Source organism: Dermacentor andersoni, chromosome 1 (assembly GCF_023375885.2).
Source record: "Dermacentor andersoni chromosome 1, qqDerAnde1_hic_scaffold, whole genome shotgun sequence".
NCBI lineage: Eukaryota > Metazoa > Arthropoda > Arachnida > Ixodida > Ixodidae > Dermacentor > Dermacentor andersoni.
Window position 1 is genome coordinate 122,000,712 of NC_092814.1, and position 16,879 is coordinate 122,017,590.

Below are 16,879 nucleotides of genomic sequence, written 5' to 3' on the forward strand. Positions count from 1 at the left end.
CTGGTGGTGGTGAGTTCTTGTGCAGTAAGGATCAAAACTAACTCAAATACCAATGCCTATGTATTTTGCAGCACATTTTTGGGATGGATAACTCAAAACTAGTGATGGTCTTAGAAAGAATAGGAGAGGAAACAGAGGGTGGTTAACCAGAACGAATGTCTGGTTGATAACCCTTTGGTGGGGAAAAGGTTGGAAAATATGAAAAGAAAGGAAACAAAGTCCACTGTGAGGCACCTGACAACTATCGCACCTCAAATAACGACAGTCAGTTGAACCTGATGGAGCCCCCAATGCTCCAGCTTGCTCCCTTTTATCTAGAAGTTCATGGTGGCACCATCACCTGGCTCTGCCAGTCACTACAACAATGGCCACAGTGTGTCAGGCAGACTCAATGCTTTTAATGAAACGCAGCGGTGCTGCTGCTCAGGCTTCATTCATTTGGGACCAGGATCTAAGAAATCAGTTTTCCATCAAGCGACGGTTGTGAAGTATTTCAAGAGCAATGGCTGGTGTTTCTGCACCAAAAAAGGAAATACTATGAAAAAGTCCGCAATTATCTCCCTGCACCAGTGCTGGGCAGTACCGAATATACATGTATCTCAGATACTATCTTAGATACTCTTTGGGTATCTTGTATCTGTATCATGACACAAGTCTGTATTTCCGATACATGAAAGAATGTATCGTGCATCTTAAGATACAAGCTACTGGCTATCACAACATCCCTATGCAAAACCATACATGTTTCAAGCTGACACTGCTGCAACTAAGCCACCTGAATAACACTGAAGGGAGTGAAATTCTTTTATCTTCCCACCAGAGCCCTCCAGCAAGGGTGGGCAATGAGGTTTGCGCGACCCTATTGGTGAAGCAGCATCACGTGGTAGCGCCCGCACCGTCTCAACACTGCACGCAGCCGACCTTTTGTTTTCTTGATTTTTTGTTTTTAGTTGCACCGGTGACATGACGCTTGTAGCCACTCTACTTGCTGTGTATGCCAATGCATGCGGCGTCTTTCACGCAAATTGTGATGCCGCTATTGCGTCATTATTGCAGTTTCTCTTGCAGGGTGCTTTGTTACGAAGTCCGAAGAATCCAAGAATGGGGTTGCCTTGCATCTAGTGGCTTTCACACATCAGCGATTTGAAGGATCTTGTGGATGTAAGTTTGACTGTTGTGAAGCAAAGCATGGTAGCATTGCTTCCGGGAGACTGGGGCATAAGGCGGCTATTTTGTATACGTGATTGTTGCTAGCAAGCACCAAAAGCAATTTTTTGGACTACGTTACATGTGTAAATGGTAATAGATTTACGAACAGGGTAAAACTCCACAGTGGTATTTACGCCATGGTGCAGAGGCGTCTTATTGACGTTCTTGTAATTAGATGGCGACCCACTAGCTGGTCGGCCAGCAGAGCAGCGACTCCCATCAATTACAAAAGCTACAAGCAAAAATTGTTGACAGTGCAGTGTATAAAGAGTTTCCACGTTAACCAGCTAAATCAACTCTAATAAATTGTTTTGGAATGAAAATATTATACTTTGAGCAAAAAAGACAAACATTTTGAGATACTAACAGACATTTCATTCAAATGAAACAAGGTTGGTCAAATTTCCAAGCAAAGATTTTTGTGCATATGCTGCTACACTATATAGATCTATAATAAGAAATTTGCAATTGTATCGAAGTATCGTATACAATAAATGCGGTAGTATCTTGTATATATATCTCAAATACTTGTGGCCCAATTATCACAAATCATATCATGATACAATTGCAAACTATCTTTGCCCAGCCCTGCTCTACACCCACAAACTTCCAAATTGAGGTTATCCAATGAGAAAGAAGTATGTATTCATGAATGCCACTCCAAGCCATAGGCGATATAAAAGAGTTAAGTCTTGCTGTGGTAAGCTGAATAGAAGGCGGAGTAAGCTGCAAATGGTAGTCCAGGTAATGAAGGTGCTGGTTTGCGAAATCTGACATATTCCATTGGGCCATTAAAAGTTCACATTCAACCAATGCAAAGTTTACCCACTGCATATACTCTAGAAAATGGGTTAGCAACACAGTTGACAACATCACGAGCAAACTGGGTGGCTGCATCTCCCTGGTCCTTTCCAATTGCATTGTAGTGACTTGGAAGTCACTGAAAAATGATGTGTTCTAACAATGAATTTCCCTTATGTTTGCTACAGGTTCATGGGATTCAAAGCTTAGTGCTGAAAGTAAGCTCTGGATGGCTGCACTGTAGTTGCAGAAGATGGACTGTTGGTGTTGAGCTAGTTTCCAGATAGATGAACTGAAGTTCCACATGCCAGCCTACAAGCATGGTGGCTGTTGTGGATTTCAAGTGTGAGGTTTTGAGTATAATATTGAATTCAGCTGGGATGACTGGTGCAATCATTCATGTAGAGCGAGTGAACGATCACTGGAAATGTTAGGGCAGCTGCTGTGGACATCATGTGCTGCCAATGAGACTTGTGCTTCTTTCTTGATGCCTAGGATGTCGGGACACACTTGAGGGGAATGCAGGTACAACAACGGTGACAGCTGTCTTACTTCAGGTATAGTACGATGGCAAGGAAGCTTGGTGAGCAGCAAGAATATCGCTGTAACTCGTTTTTATGCGCTTCCTAAAGCCTCCTCTGCTGCCAATGCACTCCACTTTGTTTCAAAGCAAATGAAGAACGGCTCTTGCATCTGATGTTGAAGGTGTTTTGCACGATTCTTTGTTCACACATTGACAATTTCTGTGTCTGTGGCAGGAGCAACACAGCTGCGTCCACATCCGCAATCAGGTATGACAATATCATCCTTGGGCACTTTGTCAACAACCTGGTATACACACTTGTACAATGTGCTACAGCTGCAGCTTTCATGTGCTCGCTGTGGGACATGTAAGCAATGCAACGTAGAAAGCGCAAAGCCATTAATTACCTTTGCCAAATTTTGATGATGTCAAAACACTACCACCACTTAGAATACTGACCTTCGCAGCGCTCTTTGCATTTCCAGGTTGACAGGAAGAAAAACAAAAGCAAAGAACTACTATCTATTCAGCACCAAGTGGTTCCGGGTGGATTTCCTGCTTCGCATTTCATAAGTGGAGTCCGGCGCTGCTACACTTCGAATACTACTCCGGCCTAAAATTACTGTGGCCATCATATCACTAGGCTAAAATGCACAGCAGCCAGAGCCAATAAAAACTTTGAATAAAGCAATATCTCGAGTGAAGTGCCTTCCCTATAATGAGGGTTTACTGCATTTCCTTTTTTAATGAAAATAAGAAGACTTTTATTGTAAATTATAACAAGCCAAACTTGCATCATGCTGTGTGTTGTTACTGTATTCCATTATTTTCATTATGATAATAATTGTGGCACCTTGCTGAGCTGTGCAACTGAGCATACATTGATTTACGTATGGTTACAAGGACTATTGCATATTTGAAAGGATATTAAATGGCATTTCTTCTGCACCTTCTGTCATTACTTTTCTATATGGAAAGGTATTCAATTAAATATTTGAACAATTTCTTTCTAACATTCACCTTCAATTCAATAAAAAAATTTAATATCTGAACATCCCTTCTATTCTCTGTTTAGGCTGTATCACATGATATAAATAGTAAAGCAATGTTCAGAAGCATACTAAACCACCTTCATACAATTTCTACTAGAAAAAGAAATTACATTGAGTAAAGTGAGAATTATCGCTATTGGTGTACTTTCATCTTGTAATGTGCTGAGTAAAACTTAGTTGTACTTGGCACATTACAAGATAGAAATTTTTTTTTTTCATAGTCAATGATCATAAACAAGATTAAGTATCTTTCAAGGCTCTACAGAAAAGGAAAGCCGAAAAAACAAAAACAACAACATAAAAAAAAAAAAACTGCCGAGTTTCTGTGCAGCTTAAGCACTTCAAGCACTATAAGCAGTGCACTGTGTGAACTTGACTGTGGGGAACTGACTGCTGCATCTCTGAATGATAGGCAGTGTGAATAGGCTACGAGGAAATCCAGCCTTTTTGCAGCATCTACATTTTGGAAGCACCTGGGATTAATTGCACAAGTGTGAGCACCGTAATGCTTGTGCGACTCTAAGCAAGCAATGTTGCAGGCCCTGTGAAATTTTCACATTAATGTCTGTTGAGTGATGCGAACAATATGCAAGCAAACAGTCCTTTTTACATCAGAAAGAAAAAACAACATAGTTTATGTAAGCCTCCACATTCATTAAGACAACCATGGTTCCTTCATGCTCATAAAAATCTAAAAATGGGGCAACACTGTGTTTTGCCATTGTCAAAAACACTGGTTCAAGACAATACATACAAGCAAGGTACATACAAGTATCTTGCTCAGCCATACCTTTGAGGCTCTCAAAGTGTCCTTTCTTTTTTTCTCCATATAATGCAAGCTTGAACCTTTCGTCTAGTTGCTTCTCCTGCAAAGCTTGTGTCTCGATGACATCCTCCAGGCTTACCAGGCGAAGTTCAACCTCCTCAAACATGCCTTCCAACTCTCCTGCATGGAAGGTCAATATGAAAAGCAATGAAAGGTCCATGACACACAATGTTTATCTTAAGGTCAACAGTTTATTTCCAAAGATGTAGTTCTATTCTTGGCTTTCATGGAATCACCTTATTGATTACCACATGGTGAACATCCCTTATGTTACAAGTTTGATGTGAGTTTATTTTTAGTGCCTTCACATGCTGCCTTTCACATCACTTACTTTGCAAGACCCCAAAGTAAGCTGCATTATAAAGTGCCAGTGTGCAAATGAGTTAAGCATTAATTGTGCTGACTATGCTAGTTTTTTTTACTATTTTCTGAGCATTATTATGATAACATGAATTGAGCAATGCAGTATAGTTCAAGACAATGGAATAAGCTTCACTACAAGCCAAGCCCAAATTGCAGTGATCCACACTGGCCATCTCAGTTCATAGTCTGAGCACTGTTTGGCTTGAACAGAAGGTTGGCAAAAGAATACATTTTCATGCACTACTTTTGAGGATACTATCATTGCTGTTACATTCATTTTACAAACTTGAATATGCTGGATATTCAATACTGTAGCCAGGCCACTTTCACATCTACCTGCCTTCACAAACTTATCAAATGCCACTCCATAGTCATTCTGTTCCTGACTACATACCAACTGCAAGTTACCTTTAGCTCATTCTAGCCAATAGAACTCGGAAAAATGGCCCAAGCATATGCTATTTAGCAAGAGCTGAACAGGTACTGTGGAAGGCTATGTGCTGTGTCTGTCAATTTCAACAGTACCTATGGTGTTCATGAGGTCCTGGACACCCTGCTGTAGCTTGGGCAGCTGTGTCAACTGTAAGTTCAGCTGCTGCATGCTGACCAACTGCTGGTGGCAGTAGGACTGCAGCCCTGCAATCAGGACATCTACCTCCTGCGCAAGACACATAGTAGTAGAGTGAAAGCACAGCACTTGGCAACTGGATGCTACTATATGATTGATAGGCCACGTGCGAACACACCAGCTGCACCCCCTAACATGCTACACAGGTGGGAACAAGCCCTTGCGATGTAGGGTTCTATGTATACCTTTTAACTATAAGTGCAACTAAAGACATGGGCTGCAGACTGCAGCTTTCATGCATTGTTGCTTCACACCTCAACTCATTTCAGTTCTACCAGCGTACAATTCCCCAAATACAGAGATGAACTGGGTGCATTTGACCTATGCCTGAAAACATGCATTCGTCCCTCCTTATTGAGCTGTCAATAGCATCTGCGTTAGCAGGACTTGAATGTTGCCAGAGCTACTAAAATCTTGCTGCAACTACAAACTTTGACTGCTACAGGCATAGCCAGGTGGCAGCATGTGCTTTGTTGTCACAAATGGCTGTATGTATGCAAATGCCTGTAAGCATGTATGTACACATATAGCTAAGTGCTGCAATGGCGATTAATGTGTTCCTGAAAGTAAAAGCCCCAAATGTGCTAAGCATGGCTGCACACCACAACAAAACACCACTCAATGTTTAGCAATAGTTGGTTATGTTGGCAAAGTTTAGCAATAGTTGGCTAAGCTACATTTAGTTTTACTAGACGGTGGCATAGGATGACCTTAATCTCTCTCTATATATATATCCTTGCCACAAAGTATTAAACAGGCTTTCTGAATTCAGCAGCCACTGAATATGCTCATTTCAGGCTGAGTGTGTTAGCAATGAACTATATGACATTATATGACATTATATATTTACTTAGGTCAGCATATTACTAGGCAATGCATGTTCATCTCATGTCTTAGTGCACATAACACACACCTTTCCAGCACTATATAAAGCAGGGAAATGTACACTCGGCCACAAAAGTTTAAGGACCACGGGATCTCAGAAGACTTTCGCTCCCCGAGCAGCCTGTAGCAGTAGCCAGTACAACTGTATACAACAATGTTGTTAGCATATTCTAGCCGAGTGCCGAAATGCAAATACCAGGCTACATTGTGAAGTTGCCGAGATATTCAGCTTTTCCTCACATTTCGTGGTCCCTAATATTTTGTGGCTGGGTGTAAATATTCATCCAGAAACTAGAGCTTTACTCCAAATCTCCTGTTTATTGAAATGCAGTGCAAGTTATTCAGAAGAAGTGATATTAGGGCTTGCATAATGTAGCGATTTCTTTTGCTCAATTCAATTCAGTACTTTTCCTATCATCCACTAGTCATGGTCCTGGTGATAACGCAGGTGTAGCACTGCTCGATCCACTGATTAAGAGCCAATAACAAAAAAAGAATCCGAATAGAATCTTTATATTATCTGGTCTCTGCACATTGCTCCCTTGGATTGTTGTGCACATTTCCCATCAATTTTCTGCACAATAGAATTCTGAACTTTGAGCCGATAAATGGAAAGGAAGCAGTAATTTATTGCTTTGAATTATGGGGTTTTATGTGCCAAAACCACTTTCTGACTATGAAGCACGCCAAAGTGGGGGACTCCGGAAATTTAGACCACCTGGGGTTCTTTAACGTGCACCTAAATCTAAGTACACGGGTGTTTTCACGTTTCGCCCCCATCGAAATGTGGCCACCGTGGCCGGGATTTGTTTCCGCCATCTCATGCTTAGTAGCCCAACACCATAGCAACTAAGCAACCTAGGTGGATTAATTTAATGCTTTGCACAGCCGCTTTGTTCAGTCATAAAATCTTGACATTCTCATTGGCCCAATGTAAAGAACAACTATGCAAAATGTTCATCATCATCATCATCAGCCTATTTATGTCCACTGCAGGACAAAGGCCTCTCCCTGCGATCCCCAATTACCCCTGTCCTGTGCCGACCGATTCCAACTAGCACCAGCAAATTTCCTCATTTCGTTGCACCACCTAGTCTTCTGCCGTCCTCTACTGCGCTTCCCTTCTCTGGGTACCCATTCTGTCACCCTAATGGTCCAACGGTTATCTAATCTGCGCATTACATGACCTGCCCAGCGCCATTTTTTTCTCTTGATGTCTATTAGAATATTGTCTATACCCATTTGTGCTCTGATCCAAACTGCTCTCTTTCTGTCTCTTAAGGTTATGCCTAGCATTCTTCGTTCCATCGCTCTTTGTGCGGTCCTTAACTTGTTCTCAAGCTTCTTTGTCAATCTCCAAGTCTCTGCCCCATATGTCAGCAATGGTAAAATGCACTGATTATACACCTTCCTTTTCAATGATAACGGTAAGCTGCCATGCAGTCAGGAGCTGACAATGTCTGCCATATGCGATTCAACCCATTTTTATTCTTCTGTGAATTTCCTTCTCATGGTCAGGGTTCCCTGTGATTAGTTGACCGAAGTAAACATACTCCTTCACAGACTCTAGAGGCTGACTTGCGATAATGAACTCTTGTTGCCTTGCCCGGTTATTTATCATTATCTTTGTCTTCTGCATATTAATCATCAACCCCACTCTTACACTCTCCCTGTTAAGGTCTTCAATCATTTGTTGTAACTCGTCCGCAGTGTTGTTAATAGAGCAATGCCAGCAGCAAACCGAAGGTTGCTGAGGTATTCGCCGTCGATCCTTACTCCAAAACCTTCCCAGTTTAATAGCTTGAATACTTCTTCCAAGCACGCAGTGAATAGCATTGGAGAGATTGTGTCTCCTTGTCTGACCCCTTTCTGAATGGTATCTTCCTACTTGTGTAGAGTTAAGGTGGCTGTGGAATCTCTGTAGGTATTTTCCAGGGTATTTACGTAAGCGGTCTGTACTCGTTGACTACACAATGCCTCTATGACTGCTGGTATCTCTACTGAATCAAATGCTTTTTCGTAATCTATGAAAGCAATATAGAGAGGCTTATTGTACTCTGCAGATTTCTCGATAACCTGATTAATGACATGGATGTGATCCATAGTAGAGTAACCCTTCCTGAAGCCAGCCTGTTCCCTTGGTTGACTAAAGTCCAGTGTAGCCCTTATTCTATTGGAGATTAGTTTGGTAAATATTTTGTATATTACCAGGAGTAAGCTAATGGGCCTATAATTTTTCAGTTCTTTAACGTCTTCCTTTTTGTGGATTAGTATAATGTTTGCATTCTTCCAGTTTTCTGGGACCCTTGCAGTCGATAGACACTTCGTATAGAGATCTGCCAGTTTGCCTAGCATTATGTCTCCTCCATCTTTGTTTAAATCGACTGTTATTCCATCCTCTCCTTTCACTTTTCCTTGATTCATGCCTCGCAAGGCCCTTCTGACCTCATCTCTAGTTATAGGATGAGTTTCTGTATACTGTTCATTATTGTTTCGAATAGAGTACTCTTGAGTCATCTGGGTACTGTACAGGTCAGTATAGAATTCTTCCACTGCTCTTATTATACCTTCGAGATTGCTGATGATATTACCCTGCTTATCTTTCAGTGCATACATCTTGGTTTGTCCTGTGCCAAGTTTCCTTCTCACTGATTTCAGGAAGCGTCCATTTTTTACGGCTTCTTCAGTCTTTCTCACATTATAGTTTCGAATATCACTTATTTTTGCTTTGTTGATCAGTTTTGACAGTTCCGCGAATTCTATCTTTTCTCTTGAGTTGGACACTTTCATTCTTTGTTTGAGCTTGCCTACTGGTTGCCTTGGTGCCTTGCCTCCCACTTCAATTGCTGCCTCTGAAGCCAGCCTCATTACGGGTTCATTCATTACCTTTATGTCATCATCTCTGTTCTAAGGCTGTGTATCTGTTTGCAAGTACTTGCAAGTATTTGCAAGTGCAAGTACCAGCCTAAATTTGTCTGCTTTTAACCTTACTGCCTCTAAGTTGACCTGTTTTTTTCTTGACCAATTTTACTCTTTCTCTGTTCGAATTGAGCTGAATTCTAGCCATCACTAACCTATGATCACTGCACTTTACCCTACCTATCACTTCTACATCCTGCACTATGCTGGGATCGGCAGAAAGCTTGAAATCAATTTCATTTCTTGTTTCACTATTAGGGCTTTTGCAGGTCCACTTTCTGTAGCTACATTTCCTGAAAAAGGTGTTCATTATTCTCAGATTATTCCTTTCTGCGAATTCCACCAGCATCTCTCCTCTAGCATTTCTAGAATCGACGCCGTAGTTGCCAATTGCCTGTTCACCCACGTGCTTTTCCCCACAAGTCACCCATTACTACTGTATGCCGAGTAAAAAGTTCAAAGTGAACAACGGAGCAGTTAGACTGGTTCATTGCAATGAAACAGTTGAGCTGCTCCGTTAGGACGTCTCCTATTCCCCGCTTGTCCCTTCTCCCTAGTTGCCTTTGTCTCTCTCTCTCTTCTCTATCTGTGTCCTGAGGTTGTTAACTGTTAACAGATGGGAATAGGACAATAAAGCAGCTAAGCCAATTGGACACTTTCACCTGGTATGGAAACAAGAAAATAAAAGAAATTGATAGAATAATATAGTTATAGCCCACACAGCAAAAAATCACTTCTAATTTTTTTTTTGACTTGCTGCAATTGTATGAACAGTAAAAAAACAAGCATGTATCAGAAGCATACATTAAAGAAAGCATTAAACAGACTAAAAATGTTTGTTATTTTGCAATTACAAAACATGATGTGTCATGGTAACAAACTGCAGAAGTGCAGTGCAGAAGCTAGTGCTGTTTCAAATGTAGAACTTGCAGTATTGCTCAGTGCTGAAAGTAGCAGGGAGTACCACATATTGTTGCTTAGTCACATTGCTTGTGCCATCATAAAGTTCAAGTCAAAGCTAACTTTGTAAAAATCCGTAAATGTGTGCACCGCATTACAAAATGTACATGCCAGAATTACGGAAATATTAATATATACTTCAGCTCTCTTGGCGTTGCCTTCATTTTGGCTGTGCAACTCCTCCCACTTGGACTGGTAGCTGAAAAGGATGCAAATAAAGAAAAAAAGAAATGCATTGAACCGTCTGAATTGACAATCGGAGAAAAGTGGGACAAGATGTCTCATTCTTCAAAATGCGCATACTCACTAATGTAACAAATCAGCTCCAGCACCTTGAAGCCGTTTTTCACATTCCTGTTGAGATCTGCACAAATGAATGCGTGCATTTAGGCTAATTACGTAAAGTCTGCGGCGCTTAGGTGACAAATAACGTCAATATTGGTCAGTGCTTACTTTGGGAGTGACGTATCACCGAGGCTAAGGTTTCGGAGGCTGCAAGACAATGTTAAATAAATTAAACTTCAAGAGGCGCCCGCCCAAGTTCTAAATCATGTGACAAAGTAGTCTATGTTTAGTTTTAACTTAGCATTTCAGTGCGTGCTGTCATCTATACACCAAACAACGTCAACTTTTTATTAATGCAGGAAGAGTAATATGGAGACTTCTACATCAATTTAAAGTAAAATCTTTAATGTGCGAGCGTGGCAGTGTAACATAGATAACTCAAATGAAAGATCTGTGAAAGAACTGTTATCAATCCTACAATCGCCCGCACCGCCTCTGCGTCAAATAATCGGTTACGAGACTGCAAGCAGGCAACGTCCAGAAAAAGCATAACGAACCTGAAACTGAAATCTTGCTGAACGCTGTGTAACTTGTCCCTTAAGTTCTCCAACATTATAAATAGGAGAACCAGAGAAATGTTGGAATGAGTGACTGTTTAGGATGACATATGCATACATACGCTGACACACATTCACAGGATTTAAAAAAATAATCACTGAAACCAGACGCACAGCACGACCACCAAAGCGTACTGCAGGCTGCAGCTGGGCAGCCACCGCGCCAGGTCGCGCGTCCCACGCGCACACCGACACTAGCGCCGCTTTTCATTAGTGTTGTTGTCACCTTTACCCGTATATTTTGCAAGTCTCAAATTTTTTCTTCTTTTTTATTGTTGTTCAAGCAGCTTTGCGTTAAATGCAGGTAACAAAAACAATGAATATAACAGCTAGAATAAAGTAAGCGACAAACTTTGATCTGTCGCAAATAAGATGGAGGTACACATGAAGATATCGGCTGCTAACAAAAACCTGAGTCGAAAAGAGTCTGCGTAGCACCTAAATGGCCCAAAGATTTTTTATATTATTCACTTGGCTGTCCCCGTCTGGCAATCCGCCCTACATGTCCGGCATATGGGTTCGTAAGCGAACGATGGTGACGCTGCGAGCGGCGCTCTGGTGACGTCGCCTTTGTCGTCTGCTACGCGCCAGTTGGAATCGCTGCATTTTCAATAGCTTGCTCAAGTCAGTTTTAGCTCTCATTGTGCGCACACGTAGCATGGTGCTCTGAAATAACTGCATAGAGTAGAATCACGGTAAGCGGAAATCGCCTAAATAAAAATAACAGAGTTGCAAGTGGTTGGTTTTGCATTTGAATAGTGTAAAAAACTTTCGTTAACCAAAATGTTCGCAACTCCATGTATAAACAGAATTTCGAAATCAACCTCTAAAGAATGATTTTTTTCAGAGTGGACCAGAATCGGAATTTTTTTAGATCTCTCTTCAGTAAAGAACGTTATTCTTGCAGGATGCGCGGCATATGCCGAGGCCTCCAGCGTTTTCCTTTACACTGTTAAATAACGACTCAGTCGTGGGCGACTTCTTCGGCCGCTGTTACGAATTTTTGTTACTCAGATTCAAGCAGCTTCAAACAGCGTCCTTTCCACCCTCGATGTCTGGACCAACGAAGGCGACAGAAAGAAGCGATGAAAGTACCGGAAAATGACTGTTGCGAAAAAAGAAAGAAAGAAAGAAAGAAAGAACGAAACCAGCCGTTATTCGGCTATCGGAGCGCGACCGATCTTCGTTCAACTTGAGCAGCGACAGCTGATCCAACGGGCACGCGGAGTTGCGCGAGCCAATGGGGCGTGGAACTAAAGGCTCCATCCTACGAGGAAGTTACCCCACCTCATTAAAAATAAGTGTTTCTTTTTCTCTCTGTCTCTCTATGTTCAAGTTTACAGAGGATGCACGTTTGGAGCATGCATTAAACTGCTTTTGTCCCTGCAGGGACAGCAAGACAGTAGTGTTGACTGACCAGGTCGCATGCAAATAAGAATATGTACGCGCATCAACACGCTGGCCAAACTTTCTTTCTTCTTCTATTTTTTTTTTTTAATTTCCACTTGGAAGCTCTGGGGATCCTATGTAAATAGACGGGAAAAGGGACATCATTTTTCCCGGCAAACACTGCATCATGTTTGATGAGGTTTGTTCCATTTAAAAGAAAAAAAAAGTTAAAATTTAGTGATTGTTGGTAACGAACTTTCGATTTAGGTCGCCAAATTTTAAATAAAAATTGGCAATAATATTTTCAGAATACGCAACTATGAAGTTTACAACACTGTAACTCAGCAATGAAAAACGATATCACAATTCTGCAAATTAAATTGCACCTAATAGTACGTCTAAAGCGCACAAATTGATATATTATCCTTGGCTCTCAAATAAACCATGCACTATTATATGAGTAGAAATTTTGCAAAATCCTAGCAAGCAATATAAGAAATTCATGCAAAATACAAATTGATGCATCATATATTGTCCGTTTTGGATGATCTGACAGATCCAGTTTACAGAACTGCGATATCTTTCCTTGGTGCAGAGCTACGAATTTGTAAACATTGCGCTTCTATTTTTTTTTTTTCGAACTTATTAATTTTTGAAAATTCCCTTTCAGAAATTCAAGCCCTAAACGAAAATCCCGCTTACAAGTCACTGGAACTTTCTCTCTCAAATTCAACAGATTTCATTAAAATGTCCTATAGTGGCTATCTCAGAAAAACATTTCTTCATTTTACACGTATTCAAATAGGCGCCATCGGAATTGGGCCCGAGCTGAAGCTTCCTCTTAATTTCTGGCGAATCGATTATTTTCGACTTCCATTTATTTGTACTTGTTCGCGCTACTTGCTGAGTCCAAATTATCGGTCGACGAATGTAGTGTTCCAAGGATAAAGTTTTAAGCGCTAATCACTTCGTCGTTTTCTGTTTTCTTTTTTGTTTAACTAGCTGCTGCATTCACTTCTTAATACTCAAAGTTTCTGACAACACTATCAAGAGACTGTACGACATACAGTGCCGCATCTCTCTCCGTCAACGGAAATTCCTGTTTATTGGAACAGATTTCTCCGGTACCTTGAGACTCCATTTAACCAGGTTCTACTGTATGTACCGGGTGTTCAAAATTAAGCTTTATGGTTTTTTTAAAATTAGGCACTGGAAGGCACGCGAAGACCACCGGTGCGATTAAGTTATTTGGCCAGGGGGACACAAAGTGAGATGATAATTGTCGCTGTTAGCAGCCCAGTTAACTAAAATTTAATAATTAACTTCTTGTTGACTGCAGTAAGTGGGTATGTTTGTATTGAAGAGGTAGAGGCAGTCGTCCTTCTACACAGTTTCAATTGGAAGAATTCTTCTATAGCATGTCTGTGCTCCGAGATATCCGACTCCAAATTTTAATTCCCCTTCCCCTCTTGTCTCTCTCTTCCCCTTCCCCTCTCGTCCCCTCTCGTCGATACTTCCTCGGCATTAAATGCCGAGGAAGTATCTATTTAGTTCTTGAACCGATAAAATACCATGTGAGTAAAGTGAGGAGGACGCATTGGGCATGAAGCTGCTGAAGGTTATTATTCTTATTGCTGGATTCTGGAGATGCTGAATGGTTGATAAATGAGTAACTGTACGTGTTTCCCCACGATGAGATGCAATAGACAATGTTGCTGTGAAAGAAAGCGTAATAAAACGACAACAATATTTCAAGACGAAAGAAAGGATGAACTCGCATGAGTAGAGAGATATGCAAGTTAAACTTTAAATGTTCATCTAGTTTGATCCCAAGAAATATTTCATTAGAGGCAGCATGAATTCGAGTATCACCCACATAGACAAAGGAATTGTTAGCAATAATTCTAGTTGACGAAAATATGACGAAGTTAAATCTCTTAGCATTTATATTTATTTATTCTTTTTGAACCATTCAATAACATTTATCAAATCTGCATTCAGTTTAAACAACATCGAGTGGACATCTTTATCGGCGATTATTAGAGCGGTATCATCCGCATAAAGTATACAGGAAGAATGTACAAGACTTAGAGGAAGATCATTGATGTAAATCAGAAATAAAAGTGGACCCAGGATTGACCCCTGCGGAACGCCTATGCTGATGGCTCGGGGATTAGAATATGTACCAGGCACATGTACTTTTTGTTGACGATTATGCAAATAAATACGAATTACTTCTAATGGGGGCCAGATACACCGATTGACTCCTGCAGTTTCTGCAATAAAATGTCGTTCATAATCGAATCAAAAGTTCTTGAAAGGTCAATAAATACACCTCCAACGACATTACCGGTGTCAATGGCAGAGTTAATTTTATCTGTCAGCGATATTAGAACCAGTTGAGTCTAATATCAGTTGAGTATTCTGGTCTGAAACCATACTGGTTATTGGAAAGAATACCAAACTTGTCTAGATAAGTTCTTAAACGTCCTGGAAAAAGTTTTTCTATGACTTTACTGAAAAACAAAAGAACTGCTATGGGACGGTAATTTGAGATTAATCGCTTGTCTCCTTTCTTAAAGACGGGAATAATTTTTTGCTTTTTTCAGCGCTGTTGGGAAGAACCCAGTTAGAAATAAACGATGTGACAAAACATCATAGCTTAAATGCGCTATCATTTTTATGTTGGCAGCAGAAAAAAGTATTAGGACCAGCACCTGTATTCTTAATGCTAATGATAACGTTGTAAACTTCTTCAGGCGAAGCCGGATAAAGAAAAAAAAGGAATCCGATAATCGCGAGCACGTGTAGTTGAGGGGTGCTGTTGACTGGGGTGTATTAGAGTTACTGTATATGATATTGTAGCATATACAGTAATTCTAGGGTGAATCAATGCTGAATAAGTCATTGAAAGCATTCGCAATATCAGGCGGGTTTTAAATCACATGATTTCCTGAGTGAATCAGCGTTATCTCTGAATACGTAGTAGTTCTGCCTAAAGTCCCTTTATGAGCTTTAAGAGCTAAGTGCCGAAAAAGTTCGCGACGGCCGCCGACGCGCTTTATTGGACAGCGCCGATGCACTTCCGGCTGGGAGCTGCTTCCGTCCGCCATGTTCTTCCTGGACCAGTCCAGCTGCTGAGTTCGACGGCCCTGGCACGCTTGTTTTGTTGCTTGTGCAGTTGTGTCGTCTACAGAGTTTGAGCGAAGGTGACTTCTGTATATCTGTCGCTGTTTGCTGGGAGTCAGCGTACCTTTCCGGACGCTTCTTGTTGCCTGCTGCTGCAATGTTTCATTGTTCGCCTCAAGACAATAATTTACGCATATTAAAGGCACAAAACTGCGGGCGCAATGCACGTTTCGAAAAGCCCAGCATCAGTCTGAATAGCGCTAAGCAGATGCGGCTATGAACGGCAAATATGGCTTTGTGACTAAGCAGATGCGGATTCCTACTTAAAAACGCTTAGTTGAGCTGTTGTTTATTTTATTTATTTATTGATACTGCAATCCCGGTATCGGGATTATAGCAGGGTGGGAAAAAGAATTAAGCAGTTTCACAAAAATGGCAAAATGTACACAAAAGAAATAAGGGTGCAGGTTGAAGCTATGCAGTCAGCATCAGGAATACATTTGAACAAGATATCAAACAGTAAAAAATAAGATACACAATAGAACAGTAAAGTGATGAAATGCAGTAACACAGACTAGGCAATATGTTGAGCGAATAACGTCAGTGACGGTTGCAACACTTCATTGTTAGTGAGGTTATTCCAATCGGTAATAGTTCTTGAAGAAATGAGTATTTAAAACAGTTATTACGGATGCGAAAAGGAGTTAAAGTTAGCTGATGTCGTTGTCGGGTCGCATACCCTGACGAAAAATCAACTAAATGGGTGATTTCAGTTCTGTAGTGTCCTTTAATTAATTGGTACATGAACTTAAGTCTTGCAGAACGATTTCGCTCATTTATTGTCGGCAGACCAGCTTTGATTAAAAGATGTGTTATCGATGTACGTCGGTAATTATTATATATGTATCGAGCAGCCCTCCTTTGAACCCTCTCTACTTTGTTTATGTTAGTCTTAGTGAATGGGTCCCAAATGATAGCAGCATAATCCAAGGTAGGCAAGACAATACATTTGTAAGCAAGGAGGCGGACAGATGGAGTGGATAACCGCAATGCCCGTCTTAAGAAAAACAATTTACGAAAAGCGTTACACGTAATGAAATCAATATGTTTGTTCCAGCTGAGATTGTTAGTGACCCAGAGCCCTAGATATTTATATTCTGTTACTTCTGCAAGTGTCACATCATTAATACTTTAATCAAACGGTAAGGCATTCTTTTTGTGAGTAATCCTCATCAATACAGTTTTTTCAAAATTAATGGACATTTGCCATGATTCACACCATGCAGAAACTTT

General features: G+C 40.8%; 2 protein-coding genes across 3 annotated transcripts in view; one reads left to right on the forward strand and one right to left on the reverse strand.

Annotated features, from left to right (window-relative positions):
* Positions 1–3,566, forward strand: part of LOC126544028 (transmembrane protein 231-like) — a 38,120-nt gene extending 34,554 nt beyond the window's left edge. Inside the window, exons 10-11 of one of the 2 annotated variants that reach the window (XM_055061978.2) lie at positions 1,069–1,161; positions 3,019–3,566. In XM_055061978.2, the coding sequence (XP_054917953.2) occupies positions 1,069–1,147 (79 nt within the window). In that variant the 3' untranslated portion in view covers positions 1,148–1,161; positions 3,019–3,566. Of the gene's footprint in view, positions 1–1,068; positions 1,162–2,198; positions 2,735–3,018 lie in introns of those variants that run through there. The other variant, XM_072286953.1, reaches the window with a different exon arrangement.
* Dysb (dystrobrevin binding protein dysbindin) overlaps positions 1–11,252 on the reverse strand; it is a 41,566-nt gene extending 30,314 nt beyond the window's left edge. The window contains exons 1-6 of the mRNA XM_050191219.3: positions 11,009–11,252; positions 10,620–10,658; positions 10,474–10,530; positions 10,305–10,365; positions 5,300–5,432; positions 4,376–4,531 (exon numbers count right to left, since the gene is read on the reverse strand). Of these exons, the coding sequence (XP_050047176.1) occupies positions 4,376–4,531; positions 5,300–5,432; positions 10,305–10,365; positions 10,474–10,530; positions 10,620–10,658; positions 11,009–11,064 (502 nt within the window). The 5' untranslated portion in view covers positions 11,065–11,252. The remainder of the gene's footprint in view (positions 1–4,375; positions 4,532–5,299; positions 5,433–10,304; positions 10,366–10,473; positions 10,531–10,619; positions 10,659–11,008) is intronic.
* Positions 11,253–16,879: the final 5,627 nt, after the last annotated feature.